This window comes from Geotrypetes seraphini, chromosome 2 (assembly GCF_902459505.1).
Source record: "Geotrypetes seraphini chromosome 2, aGeoSer1.1, whole genome shotgun sequence".
NCBI classification, from domain to species: Eukaryota; Metazoa; Chordata; class Amphibia; order Gymnophiona; family Dermophiidae; genus Geotrypetes; species Geotrypetes seraphini.
Window position 1 is genome coordinate 491,078,778 of NC_047085.1, and position 24,897 is coordinate 491,103,674.

The following is a 24,897-nucleotide window of genomic DNA, read 5'->3' on the forward strand; positions in this document are numbered from 1 at the left end:
GCCCTCGGTATGTTTATCATAATCACAAAAATAAAATAAAACAATTTCTTGATCATATGTCTCTTTAGCTATAAATTACAATATTATCATTAAAACTTAGCCAAAAGGAAAGATTTGTAAACTATAAAGAGTTTTACCTCATGCAAAATTGTCATGCATAATTGACATTAACTGTTTTTTCTGAGGCCCTCCAAGTACCTACAAATCCAAAATGTGGCCCTGCAAAGGGTTTGCGTTTGAGACCACTGGTCTAATATTATAGCTGCTAGAATGCATCTCTTAAGGGGCAGAGGGTGGGGCAGTCAGAATGTGCATTCTGCTGCCCTCGGAAAACATCTCTTACAGGTAGCTTCACTTTTTTTGAGAACAGCAGGACGCAGATATCCTCACCGATGGGAATCCCTAGGTTTAGAATGCATAAAATACTGTAGTTGGCACTGAGATTTTAAGTCACAGAAAAGGTTAGATATAATTCTGCTGTAGCATCTCACATTTCTTGTTCTTTGCTGTATGGCAGTAGCAAATCTTCTGATGCATCACTATTTATTTATTTTATTTAAAAAAATTTATAACCCGCTTAAACGTAAGCAGTTCACAAAGTACGGTAAATACACAGTTTTCAAAAAACGATACAAGACCAACTAACTTAAGCAATCACCCTACACAGATCACATTACTTGCTTTAAGTCTGAAAACAGATGCTAGATTTCCTGAAGAGTTTCTTTTCAACCTGGGATCAATTTCTCAAAAAACCTTTAAAAACATCCAGAGATTCTGGTGTGTCTCTAGCATCATTTTAAATCAACAATAGTTTCTTGCAAGTTCCTACTAGTTCACTTCTTTCATAACTTTAAGAAAACTCATCCTAAACTGGTTACTCTGTACTAGGGGTCATATCTCTCCACCTCCTATTGCTGAGTTTTAACAATCATGAACTTTGAAACCGATTTCCAGAGGCTGAGGGAGAGAAGCTGAGTTCATACCTTTGATGCTTTGTTTGGTTTTCTGGCTTTGTGGACAAAGGTCTTTTTAAAAGCTAGGTCAGCATTTCAATAAAATGTGTAAAGGAGGAAAGGTACTCGCGATACAAAAAGTTTAAACAGGAGCCTTATCATTGCTGTTTTGCATCAAGTGAATTCCGCAGCTATCACACGAGTGCAATCGTCATTGCTAGCTTGCATTTCTTTTCTTGTTTGTTCAACACCTGGAGCTAAAGCCTGCAAATAGCTTTTGACTTCCCTATGTTGAGCTACATCAAAATTTTCAGTTCAAATTGTCTTAATCCCTGGTTGGGATAAACCCATTTGGTCTTTTAGCAGAAAATGGGAGGATGACTTGGGTTTCCCCTTTACTGAGAGCCAATGGGAAACCATCTGTTCTGAAGTTCAGAAGGCATCTGTGTGTGTACTTAAGAACATAAGATTTGCTGCTGCTGGGTCAGACCAGTAGTCCATCGTGCTCAGCAGTCCGCTCACGCGGTGGCCCTTAGGTCAAAGACCAGTGCCCTATTTGAGTCTAGCCTTACCTGCATATGTTCTGGCATAGCAGGAACTTATCTAACCTTTTCTTGAATCCCTGAATGGTGCTTTCCCCTATAACAGCCTCTGGCAGAGCGTTCCAGATTTCTACCACTCTCTGGGTGAAGAAGAACTTCCTTACGTTTGTACGGAATCTATCCCCTTTTAATGCATATAAGATTGTATCTCAATGGTATTATACACCTGAATGTTTACATGATATGTTTCCTACTATACCAAATGTTTGATTTGATGTGGGGAGGGAGGGGGGGTTCCTTTCTGCATATTTGGTGGACTTGTCCCCTAGTGGGCCCTTATTGGGCTATGACAACTAGGTGTTTGTCAATTTGGTTGGGGGGCTCAGTACAACAAAACCCTCAAACTTGTTTGCTGGGCTTATTGAGCTTGCGACTTGTGTGGTGGCACAGAAGACTGCTTTGCCTGGGACTTTCTGCTGCTAAATGTTTGCTTGCTTTTCACTGGAAGACAGGAGTGGTACCATCAGAGGTGGAGTGGAGAGCTCGAGTTGGACATTTGTTCCATATGGAATGTGCAACAGCTAAACAGCAAGATCATTATGAGGTACCTCAGAAGGATTGGTTCTTGATTTTCAGGAATATTAAGGGTTGAATGTCAGCTGAACTTCTGGGGAGGGTTGGGGATTGTGGGACTAGTTTGTGGAATTTCATTGGATGGGACAGACTTATGAGTCTTTATCGAGGGGGAAGGGGGGTATGGGGGGAGTTGAGTTGTCATGTGTTATTCTATGCTGTAGTTTATTGTGTGCGGAATAAGTAGAGGTGGCCCGTGGATGGTGCAGGATATGGACTTTGGATGGTGGATTTGGATGGTATGGGTTGTTCTTTGTATTTCTCATATTTTTATACTGCACTGTTTTCTTTTTCAAAAAAAATTTATTGATAAAAAAAAAAATTGTCTTAATTCCTTTCTAACCATATTACCAAAATGTTTGTCTATTCCAATCGCCTCCAAGTTTCAAGTTTTATTAGGATTTGATATACTGCTCTTAAGGCAGCTTCTTTCTCATTTTAACTCCAGTCATGTGTAAGATCTAAGATAGTGAGAGATATTTAGTACAAATGTTCTAGGAAGATCGGTCATTCCACATACTCCAAACACCAATAATCAGATATTTTCTAATTGTGTGTTAATTCTGAGGTCCTTTTCTCCTCTTGCTAGGAAGCCATTTGTCGCTGACATAGATTACTAGATATTTTACTAATCTCTGCTAAGTGTGGCGCAGTGGTTAGTGCTATAGCCTCAACACCTTGAGGTTGTGGGCTCAAACCCCGCACTGCTCCCTGGGTAAGTTGCTTAATCCTCCACTGCCCCAGAAACATTAGATACGATTGTGAGTCCACCGGGACAGATAGGGAAAATGCTTGAAGTACCTGTATGTGAAGAGGGAGTAAAGCTTTGTGGTCAGTACGCGATCTTTTGAAATGACATGACCCTTCATTACCCAATTTTGAGGGGGGCAGTAGAGTTACATCGGTTCCCTGAAGCAGGACCGAAACGTGGCACGTCGGAACCAGTAATTTCCGAAGTTAAGTTTTATCTCTTTAAGCTACATATATAAGATGATAAAGTTGTAGCCAACTTGGCCTTCGGAAATCCAATAGTGATTAACATCATCATCTTGACACTGTATTGAACAATGCAATGATTGGGTGGTGAGGCGGTATTTTCGCCTTCATGTCTCTGAGCATAAGTTTCAATTACAGCAAAAGAAGCATTATCAACACTGATTGTTGTTAAGGCATATAGAGTGACTTTTCTATTATTGCTGACCAATCCAGGGCAAGCAGTGGCTTCCCCCATGTCTTTCTCAATAACAGACTATGGACTTTTCCTACTTTTCCAAACCTTTCTTAAAACCAGCTACGCTATCCGCTCTTACCACATCCTCTGGCAACGCGTTCTAGAGTCTAACTATTCTCTGAGTAAAAAAAAATTCCCTCCAATTGGTTTTAAAAGTATATCCCTGTAACTTCATCGAGTGCCCCCTAGTGTTTGTAATTTTTGACGAAGTGAAAAATCGATCCACTTGTACCCATTCTACTCCACTCAGGATTTTGTAGGCTTCAATCCTATCGCCCCCTCAGCCATCTCTTTTCCAAGCTGAAGAGCCCTAACCGTTTTAGTCTTTCCTCACATCATTCTTGAACACTTGGGATGTATCAAAGCAGTCCCCGGAATCTTGGGTGGGACAGATGAGCTTGCAGAAAGTACTGATGATCCAAAACATGGTATCTGAATTAGTCGCTACATCCACCCTAAAATTTTTTCTGAAAGTATGGAGGAAGCATATGGCTGCTCTGCAAATTTCCTCAGGAGAAACTGCTCTAGACTCTACCCCGGAGGATGCTACTCCCCTAGTGGAGGTTGTTTCCTGTACCAGATATAGGCTGAAGAAATGTCCGTACAAATCCATTTTGAAATGGTCAATTTTTGAAGCTGTGCAGCCCTGGCGGGTAGGATGATCTAACAGTTGGAACTGATTTGTGACTTCCAGATAATGAAGTAACACCCTGAGAACATGCAGCAGTTTCAGAACTTTGTCACTCTTCTTGGACCCTGAAGGTGCAAAGGCAGGCAGCCATACTTCCTGGCTGATGTGAAACAGAGACCTCAACTATAAAATTAGTAAATAACATGCTGATAGCAACATTGTTGGTTTAACCATGAATTGAAAATGAATGCGACTATGTTGAGGACAAAATCCAAACCCATTCTTCCAAGACTGCATCAAATGTAGCTTCCTTTCTGTGGCTAGTATTGTGGCAAATTGCTGACTACCCTGTTTGTACAGGTTACACTCTTTATTGATTAAATATTGGCATCACAGAGTGGCAAGTGGGGCTCTGATCGCCTTGATGGGCAAAACTGGATGGACTGTACAGGTCTTTATCTGCCATAATTTACTATGTTCACTATTACAATAGTGAACAAAGATTTAAATAATTGAAAAAAATTTAAAACAAGCATATCGACTATCTAAGAGGATTCACAACACCTGGAGGAGCTTAAGATGGAGAGATTCATAGAGAGTCAAACACACAAAAATAATGGATTGCTCCTGTTACTCAGCCCCACACAAGAGCTATCACAGAACTGACTCCTTTGTAATTCTCAAGAATTTGCTACCTAAGCTGATAGGGTATGAAATCCTTTTCCTTTTTGTGTTCAATGTTAGACCATTACCATTAAGTTGAGGAGGAGGAGGTTCCAATGACAAAGACCTGGAGGCTTAACACCCTATTCTCAAATAGTAAGCAGTTCAAACAAATAATGATGTAAGGAAAAATCGATTGCTGTATGAGAATAAACAACAATGGGCAGGTAGGCCCCAGAATGGAATGAGAGAATCTTGAGGCAAGAATGTGGAAGAAAATTGCTTTGACCATTCTTCATGAAAACAAAGGCCAAAAGTGCAAGGGCAATTAAAAGATGATGTCAGAAAGCTGGTGGGGCTATGTAAAAAAAAGAGGTGAGGGACCTCATCTGGTATAGTTGCTTATGGAAGTCAGAAAATTGGACAAAGTGCTAGTTGACAAAATAAATGTACAACTGAAGTTTACTAAGCAACAATTACAGTGGTACCTCGGTTTACGAGTGCACCGGTTTGTGAGTGTTTTGCAAGACGAGCAAAACATTTGCAAAATCGGTGCCTCAGAAACCGAGCATGGCTCGATTTACGAGCGCCCTCCCCCCCCCCCCCACGTTCCGGCAACCTCCCCCCCGTGATCCGGCACCCCCGTCTGACGCGATTGGGCACCCCCCGCCACGATCTGGCACCCCCCCGACGCAATTGGGCACCCCCCTGCCACGATCCGGCACCCCCCACCACGATTGGGCACCCCCCTGCCGCTTCTTACCCTCATCTGGGCATCCCGAAGATCGGCCTCCTCGTCTGCTGGGCCTTGAGCATCTGCGCATGCTCAAGGCCTGCGAGTTCACGTTCTATCTCGTATCAAAGCGAGTTTCCATTATTTCCTATGGGGAATCTCGCTTTGATAAATGAGCATTTTGGATTACGAGCATGCTCCTTGGATTATGCTCGTAATCCAAGGTACCACTGTATTTGGGATAGGGAACTGGGTTATTTGCTTGTCAGCAAGGCATACTAAAGTAAAGAATTCTTTGGATGGTTTCCACCCTGTGTTTAGCACTACATAAATAGCTAAAACTTTTATGGTTTGACGGACAGCCCAATGAGAATAGCTGAAACCGAGAATTCAGTGCTTAAAAAAATTTTACATCTAGAATAGACGCTGAATTAACAATCTGATCTCAATATCTATGGTTGAACTAGCAACCACAGTAATCTAAAAAGATTAGTAATTCAAACATATAGTTTAGGGAGGACAGGGTACAGATCTTGTCCTTGGTGTGACATCCCAATTCAGGGGAGAAAGACTTAGGGCTCCTTTTACAAAGGTGCGCTAGCGTTTTTTAGCGCATGCACTTGATTAGCGTGCGCTAGCAGAAAAATTACCGCCTGCTTAAAAGGAGGCGGCAGCAGCTAGCGCACACGGCAATTTAGCGCGCGTTAAGGCCCTAACGCACCTTCGTAAAAGTTTACAAATTCTCAAAGGGGTTGTCATTGCAGCACAGAATCATGGATTTCAAAAGACGACCTCTTCACACAAAACGAACTCTGCTCCCATGGCTATCAAGGCCTCTTCTCACCCAGAACCAACCGCAAAGGAGGTGGCCTGGCACTCCTCTACAAATCCTTCTTTGACGTCCAGCTCCTCGAAAGAGGCAGCCACGCTTCACTAGAATATATGCTAGCCTCAGTCAATGATGAACTCCGCCCTCACCCACTAGGCATCCTGCTACTATACCGCCCACCTATCCCTTGGTCCAAATCCTCCGACCTCGTCCTTGAGACCGTAACTAATGCCTTCCTCAAATTCCAAAGATTACTAATCATCGGAGACATTAATCTCCACCTTGACGACACCACCAGTAAGGACACGACTGAATTCATTGACTTCCTCACCTCCCTAGGTTTCTCCCCCCCCACATCCGCTCCTACCCATGAAAAGGGGCACACCCTAGACTTCATCCAGTTCTCGACCTCACCGCTTATAAAACTTCTACCGAAGACACCCGTTGGGAACACGTCCCCTGGTCAGACCATTTCCTAGGGGCCTTCTGCCTTCCCATCTTCATGTCTCATCTTGGATCCCCACCCCGCTCCCCTAATTCCTTCTGGAAAAAAATCTCGAGCGATCTGTTCTGGACCAAATTCCTTAACCATTTCCCCTCCATTCCCAAGCTTGCAGACTCTGAAAACAATTGGCACAACTGGATCGCCCTCTCCGAGTCTACCTACCACTCCCTCGCCCCTCAAACCACCAAATCCATTACCTACCCCCACAAAGCCCCTTGGTACCTTCCACTCCACAGAGACCTGAAACAAAAATGTTGAGCTTTAGAGCGAAAATGGAAAAAATCCAAATCCCCATCTGACAGACAGGCCTGGAGAGTCAATATCAAGCTCTACAACTCAATATTAAAAAAAGCAAGGAAGAACTTCTATGCAGACAAGATCTCCAGATCCAACAACCAGAATAGCACACTTTTCAATATTTGGCGCTCCCTAACCACAAAAAACGACCCCACCCTTCTCCCCTCATCTCCCTCAGCCGAGGTCCTGGCAAAATTCTTCAGTGATAAGATCACTACCTTAAGACGCTCCTTCCCGCCCGCAGTCTCCTACAACTCTCTGGTGCCCCCCAAACCCAACCCTACCCTAGCTTCTTTCAACCCCATCCCTGCCGACAGATCCTGGACTGCCTTCGAGCTCATATCTGATTCTCAGATCCTTAAACTCTGCCTCAAGTTAAAATCTTGCAACTGCATCCTGGACCCATTCCCCTCCTACCTATTTGAGAAAATCCCCACACAGGCCATCACATCACTTACCGAACTCATAAATTCTGCCCTACTATCGGGCTTATTCTCCACTGAAATGGGACACATCGCACTTACCCCCCTACTGAAAAAAGCTGACCTGGACCCCTCCATACCATCCAGCTATCGTCCAATAGTAAATATCCCTCTCCTCACCAAGCTGCTTGAGTCTATCATATCTACCCAGCTCTCTTCCTACTTAGAAAGATTCTCTATCCTCCTACCTTGCCAATATGGCTTCAGACCCAACTTCTGCACCGAATCCCTATTGGCCTCTCTAATCTCTAAGGTTCAGCAACTGCACTCTCATAACAAGTTTGCTGTTCTTCTACAATTCGACCTCTCCGCAGCTTTTGACGTTGTCCACCATGACATTCTAATTTTCCAACTCTCCGAGATAGGCATTAGCTCCACAGTTCTTGATTGGTTCTCCAAATTCTTGCGCTCCCACTCTTACACGGTTAACATGAGCGGCACCTCATCCTCCCCCTGGATCCCGACTTGTGATGTCCCGCAAGGCTCACCCCTCTCCCCAATCCTTTTTAACACTTACATGTCCTCCCTGAAACTACTCCAACTATCCCCCCTTGAAACTCTTTACACTTACGCCGATGACATCCTCGTCCTCCTTGAGACTGACTCGAACCTCACTAACCTCTCTACGAACATATCCTCATGCATAACGAACCTCCAATCCTGGGCATTCACAGTACAAATGAAACTGAACGAGTCCAAAACAAAACTCCTTTGGCTCGGCCCACAATTAGACCATCTACCCTCCTCCATCCCATTGTCCTCCGGCTCCTCACTACAGCTCGAGCTCTCAAGCAAAGTTCTGGGTGTCACCTTAGACTCTTCCCTATCCTTCAACGATCATCTCCAATCCTTGGTAAAAAAATGCTTCTTCAGCCTTCACATGCTAAGGAAAGTCAGACCCTATTTTCACCAAAAACACTTCGCAGTCCTAGTACAATCCATCATCCTCTCCAGATTAGACTATTGCAATTCTATCTACCTCAGCCTGACCAAGAAAAGCCTCCACAGACTGCAGCGGATCCAGAACGCCGCGGCTAAGCTTATTTTTGCGAAAAGCAAATTTGATCACGTCTTGCCACTCCTGTCTAAGCTCCATTGGCTCCCAGTAATCTCCAGGATCCACTTCAAATGTGCATGCCTAGCCTACAAGATCCTACATGGCATCCTTCCTGCCGTTATCCCTCTATCCTGGAACTCCTCAACCCCTACCTCCTCCAGATCCTCCCAAACTCTTAAACTATCCTTCCCTTCCACAAAAGGTATTTCTCATGCAGGCAAACTTGGGTCCCTCCCCTTTAGAATCACTGAGATCTGGAATAACCTTACCTCCCCGCTCCGATCCTCAAGCTCCCTCCAACTTTTCCGTAAACACCTTAAAACCTGGCTATTCTCAAAACTGTAACATTTCCCCCCTCTTAGGCCTCTCCCACCTTCCCCACCCTTTTACATCTAACTCTTAAACTCTCCACTGGAGTTCTCTCTCATTCTAATTCCTGTAAACTGTGCCGAGCTCTGCATTTACTGAGATGGTGCGGTTTAGTTTAGTTTAGTCTTTTTGAGGTTTTCTGGTGAAATGGTTTCACTTGGGGCTCCCTGCTGAAATCCAGAGGGATTTTCTACCCAAATGACAGCTCCATCAATCCACTCCTGAGCAGTACTTTCCTCAAATCAGCAGCCTGGGACTCACCCTGTACTGCAGCATAAGCAAATTCCTTTTCTTTTTTGTGAATTCTGGGGCCCCTCCTCTCCCTTACTTCTACCCATGCAAATTACTCTAAACAAGAATAAAGTAATTAATTTTGACAATGGATACTGTATCTTTTCAATAATACACCATATAAAAGTACATAAGCCTTGCTGTACTGGGACAGACCGAAGGGCCATCATGTAGAAGGAAGAAAGCGTTAATGCCCTTGTACAGGTCATTGGTGAGACCCCACTTGGAATACTGGGTTCAGTTTTGGAGACTTTATCTGGCGAAGGACAGAGGAGGATGATGAAAATGGTAGGATGTTTGTGCCAGACGTATGAAGAGAGACTGGAAGTCCTGACTATGTATACCCTATGATATGCAGGGCCAAATTAAAGGGTAGGCCCAGTAGGCACGTGCCTAGGGCCCAAAATTGTCAGGGGGCCCGCTGAAGGAGGGCAAACAGAAGAGCTGCCCTGGGGGTCTCCCTTTCCCTCACCTTCGTGGATTGAAAATACCATCCCACATTTCCAAACCTATCCTCCATCTTCCTCCTCCCTTTCAACCCTCAAAAATAAACTCCAGTTATTTCAATACATGGTATGACGATATCTACCTCAAGGAATCCCAAAGGCCTTAATGTATCTCTAGTACATCCTTGTAATATATGTCTAAGCTTCTTTGCACTGAACTAAACAGTTCTTACACTATACTGTAAGTCGCCTTGAACCTTTGTAGACATAGTGTGAAGCATTACGTTCCAGATAAGATAGTATCCTGAAAATTACAGGAAATATGGTGACTAAATCAGCCTATACTCATGTCTCACCCTTTGCACAGAAAAACAAATGGAGTTAGGCACCCAAGTTTTCCCCCAGGCTCTCTGCAGCCTGAAAATATATTAATTAAAGTAGAACCCCTGAGCTCTTGGGTGGACAGGAGGTAGCAAGGGGGGGGGGATAGTGGGAGTTGGCAGCATTATACCAACACTATTGTTGCCTGGGGTGGGGTGGGATGGGGGCCTTTGCAAAATCCAGCATTATTTGTTTCTTCTTGGAGTTTTCACCTATTCTTCTTTGATTCAGAAACTAGATGCACTACAAATTTCACATCCATTAATGAAAATAAACACATCAGATCATCATTAACACTGAAGCAGTCAAATTCTACTGATGGCAGAGCCAATTACCTCCCTGTCTTGAGCATGTTGATGGGGTACAGCAACCCAGCCAGGCAGGAGGCAATATAAGTGTTCATGGATGAGAAGGAAATCTGAGGATGGGTACCAGTGGGCACTGTTGTAGTATTCTTCAATACATTTGCGGTCCTCTTCAAAACATCATCGTTATGGAATAAAAGGACTCCATCTGCATACCTAGGGAAAGAAGGCAAGATTACAACCTGGCCATTTATATAACTGAATTCTTCTGTTGCAAAGACATAGAATTCTGTACTGAAGCTGGTGTCTTACTTTAGTTGCAAACTTTGCAGAAGGATGTCCCTCAAATCTCTCAACTCCTTCCCTTCAGCAGTGGAAAATAACTCCCTCTTCAGTTTTCCCTTTTGCAAGCGAACTAAGAAGGTGTGTTCTGATCTGCTCTGTTTCATATTTTTGTTAATCAGCTGCCTTTTTCCCGAGTGGCTTTGGTGCTCGGCGGTTCCCTTCTTGGGCTTACTCTGCCAGGAAAAGGACACAGACCTGTGAGGGTGGGCTGCTGCTCACAGGCCAATCTATTGGAGTACCTGTGGAGCCAGCCTGCTTTGTGATCCATCGAGAGCTCGGATTCTATTCCCCTGAGAGCTTGCTTCCCTGCTGATTTATCAGAGAACATAAGAATAGCCTTACTGGGTCAGACCAATGGTCCATCAAGCCCAATAGCCTGTTCTCAGAGGCTTCAGTGCAGACTGTGGGGCCCCTGTGTAACAACCCTCTGGGTATCAGGGAGCTGGCTGCAAATTTTCTCCTCTGATGCACTGCGTGGATTTTCGGGGTTCGGAGTCCTAACTGGCAGGCAGAAAAATTCCAGTGGTGGATTGGATCCCAGCAGTTTCTGAGGCAGAAATCCTTCCCCTGCAGGCAGGCTGCTAAAAGCTGATGGACAGGCACCAGAAGTCACAGTGAGTACTCCCATTATTCCTTATGAAAAAAATTGGGGAGGAGGTGGGGCTGAAAAGGTAAATCCAAGGATTTCTGGGGTTAGAGTTAGGTAGGTTCCCCCACCTCCAAAACATCTTTTTCAACGGTTTGTTTTTTTTTTTTTTTTTCAGGAAAACCGCTACGGACCATTTTTGGCATGATTTTACTGGTGGTGGCCATCTTGGATTTTTATCAATTTTTTTAAAGACTTCTTTCTGCCTCAAAACCCCTCATTTTGCCCAGGGATCATCTGAAATGGATTCCTTAGACCAACCTACTCCATTTCATGCCTTTTATGCACAGCTTTGTTTGCAGATGAGTGGCCATGTTCCACGTGCTGTGGGAGGAAGGGGTAGGAGCTTCGGGTTCAACCTCCTTGGAATCCTCCAGAGCGGGAGAACCCCAAAAAGCCTGACTTACAGGAAAGAGATCCCTTTCAGAGACCACTTGTAATGAGGGTGTGGAACGCAAGTGCGTGGAAGCGACGGGAGCCCAATTACCTCAATCAGGGGTTCTGCAGGGGTCCTTGGGGCCACCTGTCTAGGGGTTTTCAAACTTTGTCGGTCTCTTGTAGAAAGCCTAATTGACAGGTCCTGGGAGTGCTGTGCTGCCTGCAAATGCTGCCAGTTGTGGCACAGGGGGAGCTCCATCTCAGGCAGACTTCCCTGCCTTAGAGCAAGCCAGCTCCAAGCGTCAGTGACCATTTGGTTCAAGACTGAAAATCCCTCTCCATGCCTTTATTATCGCAGGGATCTGCTGGATAATTTAAAATCCCTGTCTGGGACCTGAGGCCAGGAGGCTGTGACTGCTATTGACAGGGTAATGATCCCTCAGTGCGCTGTCTTTTCAAGTCCACCACTGTTTCATTCAGATACTGGGAGCTGAAGTTGAATCCTCAACAGCCCTCCACCTCCTATTGTTCCATTATGAGCCATACAAACAAACAGACTTCCTTTTTTCTGGCACACCTGGACATCATCTCGCTAGTCACTGACCAATGGGAGTCTCAGAAGGCTCCCAAAAATGGCAAAATCTATGTCCAAGCTTTATCCTATGGCTCCAGACTTCCATCTGAAGGTAGATTCTGCGGTGGCTCCAGACTTCCATCTGAAGGTAGATTCTGCGGTAGCTCAAGTGACTAAGTGTACTTCCCTTTCTAGAGAGGGAGACATGATGCTGAAGGACACACAGGATCGCAAGATGGACATGGTCCTTAAAAGACTATTTGAAGTGCTAGCTTTGAGTAGGCTGCCTCCTTTGTGGCATGAACCTGTCTGTGAGGGAATCAGGGATTCTCCCTCACGAATGAAACTATTATACTTTTGGGCAGCGGGAGTTGCTAGCCCAAGAGTAATTGGACTCCAGGCCCTAGAAGGCACTGGGCCTCTGCAGCTTAGTGCTGAGCCACACTGGAGAAGTGTTGCAGCCCAGCTGAAGCAGAGGGGCGGGACTCAGCTGAAAAGAAGAATATCTGTTTAGTTTGGAGATTTATTCAGTGAAGTCCCATGGGAGGAAAGGTCCCAGAAGGAAGACTCTTCCCTGAGCTTAGGATGCTCAGTAAAAGGAAACTTTCCCTGGCTAAGAGCTGAGAGGAGCCCTGGGGAAAGAATGAAGGGAGAGAGAGACTGTTCAGAAGAGAAGGCTCTTGGTAGCATGGCTAAGGTAAGTCCCTGAAATATTTGAAATGAAGACTTGTGTGCAAAGAGTTAAAACTGTGCTAAAGAGACTTAGCTGGCCACTGTGTTTGGGGTGGGGCAGCTGGTGTTTGTGTTTAGAATTTTTAATTCATGTTGGTTGAAAAGTTTAGCTGTTCCTTAACCCTGTGAAAGTAACAGGACTGGTTTTCAGTGCAAATAAACTTCTTTGGTTATCAGCAAAGTGTGTTCTGACTGTGCAGCACTTTTCATGAAATTCCTGCTCAGCCTGGTCACACTGTCATATCAGGTCCTTTGGAGCTGGTGGGCATCTGTCCCTATTTGAATAGGGAAGGAGTAGATTTTGTGGCTGATACTCTCTATGACATAATCAGAATCATGAGCAAGGTACTGTCTTACACTGTTTCTGCCATCGGATGCTCTGGATTAGGCAGTGTGCGGGCGATTTAGTCTCCAAGGCTACTTTAAGCATATTATCCTTTAAGGGTAGATGCTTTTTGGCAAAGGCTTGGATGATCTTATGGCCAATGTGGCAGATCACCATCCCAAATCTCTACTAGACAGCAGAGTTTGACATTCCACTGGAGGGGAGACGGCAGAGAACTTTTGTTCCTTTCTGAGATCCCGCCAGCTCTCATCCAGTTCCTTTTCCCAGAGGCCCTTTCAAGGGTCCAGAAAGAGATTTGGCAACAACAGACGCCAACAACCCTTGGGGTTGCGTGGCGGCTCAGCCATTAAAAAAGTCACAATGATGCCAGGTCGACTGCCAAGTCTTCCACATTGGTGGGAGACTGCTGGCTTTCTGGAGGGAATGGGAACAGATATCAAACTGCTGGGAACTGGACATTATTCAGGTGGGGTACAAGATCGAGTTCTCTTGCTCACCCTCCAGATCTGTTCCTCGACTCCCCAAGTCGGACAGCCAGAAAAGGCTGCCAGGGTCTGAGTGACTCTTGGACATTCTTGCTATAGAACCAGTTCCTGAAGATGAATTGGGCTCCAGTGGTGCAGTGGTTAAAGCTACAGCCTCAGCACCCTGGGATTGTGGGTTCAAACTAGTGCTGCCCGATTCAGGAAAAAAAATTTTGATTTGATTTGATTCGATTCAGCCTATTGAATCAATTTTTCAATTTGATTCGATTTTCCTGCCCAATAGGGTGGTTTTTTTTTTTTTTTTTAAACATTCCGGTGGGTTTATTTTATAGCCTCTTCACCCCCTTTACCTTCTCCTACCCATACTGGTCCTGTGGTGTAAACAAAATAAACAAACAAAAAAGACTTTTCCTCTCTCTGTTAAATCCTAGCTCACGTTTGCGGTCCAACACCAGCTCTGGAAGGATACACATTTCAAATCTGACATATTATAATCACAAAACAGAAAATAAAATTACTGTTTCTACCTTTTGTTGTCTGGTCATTATTCAAATCTTGTTGGTCCCAGGCTCTGGTTGTCTACTGATAACTTGCTTGCCAGGGTCTCCTTCTTTCTTCATAGGGATGAACCAACATGATGTTTCTAGCTCCAAACCTGATTGGGCTCCCTAAGCAGCTGCTCTTCTTACCCACCCCTTATCAGAATTCAAGCATGCACAGGACATTTCTGCAGAAGCAAGTACTGAGAGAGCAAGGTAGAAAGATTACCCGACATCTAAAGGAGGGGGCTGGTTGGGATGGGAGACAATTTTGGGATTTTTAGGCCACCTTTCTAGGGAGCTGGGTTTGAATCCTACGGCAGCTGCTTGTGACTCTGGGCCTTCATTGCTCCAGGCACATTTACTTAAATTATGAATCCACTGGGGACAGAGAACGTGCCTCCATCTAATTAGTCAACAGCGAAAGGCAGTATATCAAAAACCATTATCCTTACTCTTTTTACATAAAACTCCATGGGTAGGATGGGAGGAACTCATTTACTAACAAACTACCATAATAATCTATCCACACAATAAATAAACTTTGCTGCTGCCTTAGCTTGTTGTAAACAAACCCTTAGCTACTTCTCTTTCTCCTGCTGGACTAGCTGCAGACTGCCACGCTCTTCACACGACTTTTGTAAGCTCACTTCCGTTCAGTCCTTTCGGAGTCCCACCCCCCTCTCAGGCATGCTGGGGAAGCATGGACTCCTTCGATCTGTTCCATAAATTGGGAGCTGGCACAAAGTTGGACGGGACGCGCTTCATTGCAGATGCGAGAGGTTTCAGATAAGGGATTCAATAGGTGGCTGTCTCTTCTATGCTGCTTGGGGAGAGGACATAGGCTTGACATCTCTATACTCTCGATCGAACAGGCTGCATGCATGCTAGATGTGGTACTTCTGCTGTTTTCAGATGCAGTACTGTGCTGGCTGCTGCTACTATTACATAGAAACATAGAAACATAGAAATAGACGGCAGATAAGGGCCACGGCCTACCTTTCTCTGTGAAGAGAACCCACGTGACGATCCCATCTTGTCTTAAAATCGGGCACGCTGCTGGCCTCAATCACCTGAAGTGGAAGACCATTCCAGCGATCTACCACTCTTTCGGTGAAAAAGTATTTTCTGGTGTCACCGTGCAGCTTCCCTCCTCTGATTTTCCACGGATGCCCTCTTGTAGCCGTGGGACCTTTGAAAAAGAATATATCTTCTTCCACCTTGATGCGGCCCGTGAGATATTTGAACGTCTCGATCATGTCTCCCCTCTCTCTGCGTTCCTCGAGTGAGTATAGCCGCAACTTATCCAGCCGTTCCTCGTATGGGAGGTCCTTGAGTCCTGAGACCATCCGGGTGGCCATTCGCTGGACCGACTCCAGTCTCAGCACATCTTTGCGGTAATGAGGCCTCCAGAATTGTACACAGTATTCCAGATGGGGTCTCACCATGGATCTATACAATGGCATAATGACTTCAGGCTTATGATTGACGAAACCCCTACGTATACACCCTATGATTTGTCTAGCCTTAGATAAAGCCTGCTCCACTTGATTGGCAGTCTTCATGTCTTCACTGATGATCACCCCTAAGTCCCGTTCTGCTACAGTCCTTGCTAGGATCTCGCCATTAAGGGTGTAACTTCTGCATGGGTTTTGGCTGCCAAGGTGCATGACCTTGCATTTTTTGGTATTGAAACCTAGTTGCCAGATTCTAGACCAGCGCTCCAATAGGAGTAGGTCGTGCGTCATATTGTCGGATATTGAGTTTTTGATCGTTGCACTCCTTTCTACTACATTGCCACAAGTACTGCCAGGGGGGAGCCGGAGAACACTGTAGCACTTTCAGACACACCCTCCCCCCTCGCCCCTTAAAGCAGGAACGGCAGTGGATGGCCAGCAAGAGGTAGCGCTGCCGCTCCTGCTTTAAGAGACATGGGGAGGAGGGTTGGTCACTGAATCGGCCAGGCCAATTTTTTTACAAAATGAACCGATTCGAATCGATTCACCCAATTCGAATCGGTGCATCGATTCGAATCGGAAATCGGGCAGCACTAGTTCAAACCCACGCTGCTCCTTGTGACCCTGGGCAAGTTACTTAATCCCCCCATTGCCCAAGGTACATTAGGTAGATTGTGAGCCTGCCGAGACAGACAGGGAAAAATGCTTGAGTACCTGAATAAATTAATGTAAACCGTTCTGAGCTCCCTTGGTAGAACAGTATAGAAAATTGAAAAAAATAAATAAATTCATCATGCCCAGGAAAAGCATAGAAGATTGGAGGCCTATCCTGGACCTAAAGTCCGTAAACAAAGCACTGAGAGTTCCACACTTCCACATGGAGACGGTCTGGTCAGTCAACGCAGAGGTGGATCTGGGGGAATTCCTAGCCTCCTTGGATTTAACGGAAGCATATCTTCACTAGAGTTGCATGGGGACAGAAATCCTGCCAGTCCCTATCAGAATCCCTCCATCTCCACTCGACCCTGTGAGGAATTGCCTTTGTCCCCGCCCATCCCCCCACCCCGTAAAAGTTACCTGTCCTCATAAAAAGCAGCAATTACTTCTGACAGTTTTGATTATTTTTTTTAGTCTTAGTTTATTTAAACCAACAATAATAAACAAATAACATTGAACAGAAATAAGAGATGCATACATCACAGGAAAGAATTAGAATAGACATTAGGTCATGTGAATGTAGGGTCGACCATTTCTTGTTAAAAGAAATAAGAGTTGGATTTTTTTGGCAATATAAAACTCATATCTCTAGAGCAAACAAATCTGGTTCCACCATCTGGCATAGGTAACTTGTGAGAGGTCCAAAATCCACAAATGGTTTTTAATGCAGCAATGAGTAAAGAATCGAACAATACAGCATCAAAATCATTTAAAGTATAATTGAGAGAAGCACTTTTCAGGACAATGGTTGCATAAGAAAAATGTGCCAAAACTGAACTGAAAACCCCAAAACAAACTCAGCAAGTACTTCATTTTGTACTAAACACAATTGATAGCTTAATCACGAGAGGGAGCTGGGCCTCCCAATTTGAGCTTAGTTCCCCTCAAAATGAACATTTCCCTTGCTGTCCCTGGTGGAACATTTTGATTTTCCATCATCTTGGTCCCAGTTTCTGCTTTTGTGTTTCTTCTACTAATTCTCTTTCCAGGCCTCAGGAACCCCGGTTCCATCCCTGTGGGAGTCCTGTGAGCCTGGGGGAGAGAAATCCCTGCAGGAATCCTGTAGACCTGGGAGGGGGGGATCCCTGCGGGACCCATGGGATTCCAGGAATCCCCGTGCAGACCTGTAATCTTCTGAGATTCCATGTTTTCCAGTATGTGGTGCTGCTGTTTGGATTGGCCACGGCTCTGCGCACCTTCACCAAGGTGATGGTGGTGGTAGTAGCTCACTTTTGCAGCATGGCCATACGGGGTCACCCTTACTTGTACGATTGGCTCATCAGATTGGATCTCCTCCAGGGTCTCGGTTGGATAGTCAAGTTCAGGAAGAGTCACCTACAGCTGACCCAGTGCTTGTAATATCTGGCACTTCACTTCGACACAGCGAAAGGCCGGGTCTTCCTTCCTGAGCCAGGCAAACAGAAGCTTAGTAAGCAGATCAGAGATCTTAGCATTGCCAAGTCTCACGGCTTGGCATTACCTTCATCTGCTGGGCTTGATAGCGGCTTCACTGGAAGTTGTTCCTTGGGCAAAAGTGCATATACATCCACTCCAGGATTCCCTCCTCACCAGATGGTCCTGCAATGGCAAGCTCTACAGATGCAGTTCCCCTGGTCATGAGAGGCAAGATGCAACTTATGTTGGTGGCTTCAGGGGGATGCCTTATCGAAGGCATGAGCAATGCTAGCCTGAGCAGCTGGGGGGGACCCATTGTGTGATCGTCCTCTCCAGAGCAAGTGGACCCCTTCAAAAATCAAGTGGCCATAAATCGTCTGGAACTGAGAGCCATTCACTTGGCACTAAAAGTACTGGAGACTTTCCCGATAGGAAAGGTGGTCAGAGTATTCTCCGACAATGCCACCCCGATGGTTTATGTGAACAGACAGGGGAAGCAACAGAAGTGACCCATTGCACCTGGAGGCACAGTGTGATAAGCTGCCTATACCTGCTATCAGTGATCCTGACCCAGGAGAGTTCTATGATACAAATGTAAGCTGTGCACCACAAATAAAAACAGACATTCCTCAAACAGAGGTCATTTCATCCAGGTCTGCTAGAGGGTGTGTAGGAGGGCAGGCTTTCCACTAGACCAGTGCACACATCCCTTGGGAAGCTTTTCCTCTAGTCACCAGGGAGAGGGTTGGAGAGCACAGAAAGGAATCCCTTTACCTGGAAGTTTGGGACATGGCAGCCAGTTCTTAAACACCAAGGCAAACTTGCTAGAGAGGGAAAGCAAAGACTTCTCAGGGCTGAGAGACAATGCTGACATGGAGTTGTTGGTGTCCATGGAGCTGGAGGAAGTCGGGGGAAGAAGCCCCAACCTCAGAAAGTCTTTAGAATCAGCCCTTGGAGGTAGAGATGTGCTCTGTCCTGTCAAGCGAGGAGCAGCAGGATATGGGCACAAACTAATGTGGCTCTTCATGGATAGGTGAATATCAATTTCTATTCCTAAGATTCAGGATTATAGTTCTAATGGAAAGTCTGTGTTGTTTACTGTAATCCTTGGAGTGTAGTGTGGGTCAGTTGATGGTCCTAACCAAAGGAATTTGGATTTGTTCTTATTTAGTTTGAGGTGGTTGGCTGAGGTCCAGTTTTCTATGGTGTGAACACATTTTTTGACAGGTAGAATGATCGTGATGTCATTGTGTTGTCTGCATAGGTGAAATGTCTTATTTGTGTGAGATCTAGGTTGGCTTCCAAGGATTGCATTAGAAGGTTGAACACTGATGGTGAAAATCCTTGGGAGACCCCGCTGAGAGGATGCCAACTGTCAGAAAGTTCATCATCCTTAAGTACAGTACAGTACAGCATAGTGCTAAATGGTTAGGAAGCCTTGGAACCAGGAGAGGACTGGGCCGCTAAATCCAAAATCACTGAACATAAGAGTTGCCTCTGCCGGGTCAGACCGGAGGTCCATCGCACCCAGCAGCCCGCACCCGCGGCGGCCCATCAGGTCCATGACCTGTTAAGTGACCCTGTCTTTCCTGTACCTATCTCTATGTCTATCTGTCCCTGCCATTTCTATACCTATCTCTATGTTTATCTGTACCCCTCAATCCCCTTATCCTGTAGGTATTTATCCAAACCTTCTTTGAACCCCTGTAGCGTGCCCTGCCCTAACACTGCCTCCGGGAGCGCGTTCCATGTGTCCACCACCCTCTGAGTAAAGAAGAACTTCCTAGCATTTGTTCTAAACCTGTCCCCTTTCAATTTCTCCGAGTGCCCCCTTGTATTTGTGGCTCCCCTCAGTCTGAAGAATCTGTCTCTGTCTACCTTCTCTATGCCTTTCAGGATTTTAAAGGTTTCTATCATGTCTCCTCTAAGTCTCCGCTTTTCCAGGGAGAAAAGCCCCAGCTTATCTAACCTATCAGTGTATGAAAGGTTTTCCATACCTCTTACCAATTTAGTTGCTCTTCTCTGGACTCCCTCAAGTACTGCCATGTCCTTCTTGAGGTACAGCGACCAGTACTGGACACAGTACTCCAGATGGGGGCGCACCATTGCACGATACAGTGGCATGATGACTTCCTTCGTCCTGGTCGTGATACCCTTTTTGATGATACCCAACATTCTGTTCGCTTTCTTTGAGGCCGCCGCACATTGTGCCGATGCCTTCAGTGTTGTATCCACCAACACACCCAGGTCTCTCTCAAGGTTACTTACCCCCAGCAATGATCCCCCATTTTGTAGCTGAACATCGGGTTCTTTTTCCCTACATGCATGACCTTGCATTTCTCTACGTTAAAGCTCATTTGCCACTTTTTTGCCCATTTTTCCAGTTTCATTAGGTCCTTTTGGAGGTTCTCACAGCCTTCTGTGGTTCTAACCCTGCTGCAGAGTTTGGTGTCATCTGCAAATTTTATAACCTCACAATTTGTCCCCGTCTCCAGGTCGTTTATAAATATATTGAACAGGAGCGGTCCCAGCACCGACCCCTGCGGAACTCCGCTGAATTGGATGATGATTGTGTTGTGACTCTTGCTTAGTAGTTCTTTGCCTTATCAGAATCTTGGAACAAAAGAGGCATGCAATCCGACACACCATCTGACCTGTCGTGATCCAAAAGGTCACTGGAGCCATGGGTCAGCTTGCTTATATGAAAAGCAGACACCGGAGAAGATGTTCCCTGGGCTGAAAGTTGCACACCCATAGGCTGCACCTCCTGATTTGGACGTGTCATAAAAACTCTCTGGGGAGAAGCCTGGCGCAGGGGAAGTAAAGGAAGCCTGCAAATCCTCCGGCTGGGTATTTGTGAAGTCTCCAGACACCACACGATTCTACTTCACATCAACGCGAGAAAAGTGTCCCAGGTGATATTTTTTATTCATCTGCCAGATCCATAGCAGTTCACCAGCCCTGGAAGACAAGGTTCCCGCTCCTCCCTCATATGCATTACGGCACGCGGTACAAGGACACTCTTCCGCCAATAACTCGGTGTATAGTCAACAAGAATTCACTGACGGCAGCCATTCAGGGAGCGGCGCGGGACCAGGCAGGAACGCGAAAAGCTCGCGCCTGCCTTGTTCATTGCTCTGCCGGAAGAGAGGACGGCTGTCCAGCGAGAGAGAGGCAGGAGCACGGAAAGCTCCTACTGATACAGCGCTGGACCAATGGACGTAAAAAATAGGTACCGAGGGGGGGGAGGCTGCTGCCTACCACTAGACCTGCCTTGTACCCTATCCCGGCCTACCACTATATCACCAGATGGGGACATAGTGGTTTTTCCTCCTCTACAAGGGAGGTGCGTCTAATAGAATAAAAAATATGGTATGTTTCGAAAAGAGCAAATTGGAAAGGTTTGGCGAGAAAATTGTCCATCGGCTCCTTTATAATCACATTTAAGACATTTGTTGAAAATGAGCCCTTTGGTCACCTAACTTTATCCAGCAGGCACAGAATAGCAGTACTGTACTTACTGGCTACAAGGTCACTTTCAACACCTGAAACCTATTTTCTTCTCCTGATATGCATAAATATTTTGGTGGAGAACTACAAACACTTCCTAAGATGTGACCCCCTCCCCTCTTGTACCTCCCCTTCCCCTTATTTTATTTTCATCTCGATGTAATTTAACTTCCCTATTACTCATGTGTGTTATGTCTGTCTTATAACCCCCTTTTCTATTTTTTATTATACAATGCTTTTAATTTCAAGTTTATTTTAAGTTATATTTTATGAAATTTATTGTAAACTTTTTAGCCAATCTTAGATAAACGGTATATCAAAAACCAATGAACTTGGAACTACAAATTTTGCCATGCCATAGGAATTACTCTGAAGCCTTCTTTTTTTATCAGCTAAATTCGGTGGGACTCAAATCACAGGTTTTGCTCAGCTAATGGAAAAAGTTAGACAAACTGTTTCAATATCAACCTCATAATGAATTTGGACTTATATCAGGCAGGCAACAAGTTTTGTACCAAAGTGCTACTATACCTCTGTAGCCAAGAGAGACTCAGCAAAGAATTGTAATTTTGAAGAGGACTTTCTCCAGTCTGGTGGGGTGCCACTGTCACAGAAAGAATGTAACCCAGGGGATATTCATCTCTGATTGTTTCGCATAGCCTGGCACCAAGACCTGAAAGAAAAGACAAGCCAAAACTTTTCTGTCATCCTGAACTCAACAGCTCAAGAAACACCATCCTCATCACAAATGTGTAGAGCGAGAACAAATGTTACTGCCAAAAGTCTGGTCACCCAACTGGTTCAGAGGGATCCTTGACAGATCCACTGGTTTTTTTTGGTTTGGTTTTCCATTCCTTCTTCAAATCATTACTGAGATTTGCACTGATAGAGTAACACTACAAATCTCAAAATACACTGGGATGGGACATGAGAAACAAAAGAGAAAATCTGGAACTATTACTACAAAATACCAGATCCACACTATACAGGATTTTACAGCATCACCACTTTTTCAGCATAAGGCAGCTTTGAAAAGGATGCAGGAAGAACAAACAACATTTCTATAGCATCTCTCTAGACTGGCATAGAGGGATTATGAACTACCAGCAAATGGAGAAGAACAGACTGAGTTTCAAGTAATCCTATAAGTGGGCTGCACAGTCCCCTGAAAGTCAGTCTGTTCTCAATCTTAGCAGATGGTAGCAGTGGTAAGCTTGTGCAGTCCCAGTCTGTAAGTCCTGGTGGTGGTGGTGGGATTTTCATACTTTGGGGTCTCATTCAATTAAAAAAAAAAAAAGAAACATAAAAAAAAACCTACACACAAAAAAATAAGAAGCCTTTATTTGGCACTGAGAAAATAAACTTCCAAGGCACTTCATATTTAGTCCAGCGTTGAAACAGATTCATATTTAAAGACCTATTTGTTTCTGTAGGCTTTACCCACTATGTAAATAATCATGTTTGAAACACAGGTAAATCTTTACAGCATGGGACTGGGAAAGACAGATAGAATTGGCACAGTTTATTGTCTGTTTTGTGTTTTTATGTCTTTTTTATTATGCATGTTTTTTTTATTTTGTAAGTGCTTAGATATAATAATAATAATAATTTTATTTCTTATATACCGCTATACCCTAAGTTCGAAGCGGTTTACAGTGAAAGTCGTGTCTAGAGAGAGTAGGATACAGGATATACAAAGTGAGCAGGTATTGGGTGATTACAATAGGTAATAACAAGAAAGCAGTTACAGGGTGTTTACAATAAGATGCAGGGTAATGGATGATTACAATAAGGTACAAGATAATAACATGAGAACAGTTACAGGATGTTTACAAAGAGATACAGGATAAAACAAATTGAGTGGGTATTGGGTGTTACAAAAGGTACAAGATATTTACCAGAGAGCAGTTACGGGATGATTACGATAGGATACAAGATATTTACCAGAGAGCAGTTACGGGATGATTACGATAAGTGCGGTAGAAGCTTTAAAATAAATTAAGAAAAATTCTTGTCTTGTGTTGGTATCCTGTCATTCCTGCCTCCTGGCTACCGGACCCCATCAGAGATCCCAAATCATTCACAGTCGCAGAAGAGCCATGCAACAATAAAGGAATGAAAAGGGACTTCCAATCATCCCAGTCCTGCTCTGAAGGGTCACTGACACTAGGAGCCGGAGTGCTATGAGATGGAGATACCTGCTTGGGAGAAGAATCCCCCCAAGGCAGAGCTGGCACACAGCATTTCCTGGTCCTTGTTAAGTAGAATTTCCATATGAGACTAACAAAATCAGAAAAACCTTGCATTGGAGGACCTGAGGCTCTTATACAACCCTGGACTGGGGAATAGAAGATTCCTCCACCACCATGCGCTTGCACTGCTCAGATCTTATGAGCAGGATCTTTTCACATTAAACCAGATCTTCTGAGATATCAGAGGCTCCAAGGCCTTAGAGGACTGAATAGGGGCCAAGCCTTAAGCTCCCGCCCCTTCCTCTCACACCCTGTGGCAGGTGGAACATGGCCATTCCTCAACCGGTAAATCCATGCAAAAAAAATGCAGGATCCAGGGCTAGGATGTCCTGGGGCATTCATGAGAGGTGAACTCTAGGCAAATCAAGTGGTTTTGAGGCAGAAAAAAATTAAGTTTAAAATAGATTGCTAAAAATCCAAGATGGCCATCAGGAAATTCGCACCAAAAAATGGGCCATCGGAGCTAAATGCAAAAATAAAAACCTTTAAAAATGAAATTTCCAGACCCAACAACAATTTATTATTTCTATAGTGCTACCAGATGCACCCAGCACTGCACATTTTACACGAAGCAGACATTCCTTCTCAGAAGAGCTTACAATCTAATTATCTAATCTAATCTAATCTAAATCTTGGGTTTATATACCGCATCATCTCCGCAGATGGAGCTCGACACGGTTTACATGGTTAGGGAAGGAACGGAACACCAGTGGAATTATATAAGTATGAGAGAAGAGAGGTTGGTGTGAGAGTGCCAGGAGCGGGACGGGGTTACTTTCTGGAGAAGAGCCAGGTCTTCAGATGCTTACGGAATGGTAGAAGGGGGCTCAAATTGCGGAGAGGGGAAGGGAGACTGTTCCAGAGCTGAGTGATTCTGAAAGGGAGGGAAGAGCCAAGTTTACCAACAAGGGAGATGCCTTTTAAGGAGGGGTAGGATAGTTTTAATTTTTGAGTGGATCTAGTGGAGGTTGGATTTGAGGAATTCCAGGATAGAGGGATAAAAGGAGGAAGGATACCGTGGAGGATCTTGAAGGTTAGGCAGGCACATTTAAAGTAGACCCTGGAAATAACGGGAAGCCAGTGGAGTTTGGATAGGAGCGGTGTGACATGGTCAAATTTACTTTTTGAGAAGATAAGTTTGGCCGCGGTGTTCTGGATTAGTTGGAGTCTGTG

General features: G+C 44.8%; 1 protein-coding gene across 9 annotated transcripts in view; it reads right to left on the reverse strand.

The window, feature by feature from the left end:
* LOC117354404 (tubulin delta chain-like) overlaps positions 1-24,897 on the reverse strand; it is a 112,764-nt gene that overhangs the window by 36,985 nt on the left and 50,882 nt on the right. For 8 of the 9 annotated variants that reach the window (XR_004538201.1, XR_004538202.1, XM_033931880.1 and 5 more), the window contains exons 6-7: positions 22,004-22,145; positions 10,379-10,564 (exon numbers count right to left, since the gene is read on the reverse strand). Coding sequence is in view for 7 of the 9 variants with exons in the window: in XM_033931880.1 (XP_033787771.1) it covers positions 10,379-10,564; positions 22,004-22,145 (328 nt within the window). In the remaining 2 variants the exon portion in view is untranslated. The remainder of the gene's footprint in view (positions 1-10,378; positions 10,565-22,003; positions 22,146-24,897) is intronic. The other variant, XM_033931881.1, reaches the window with a different exon arrangement.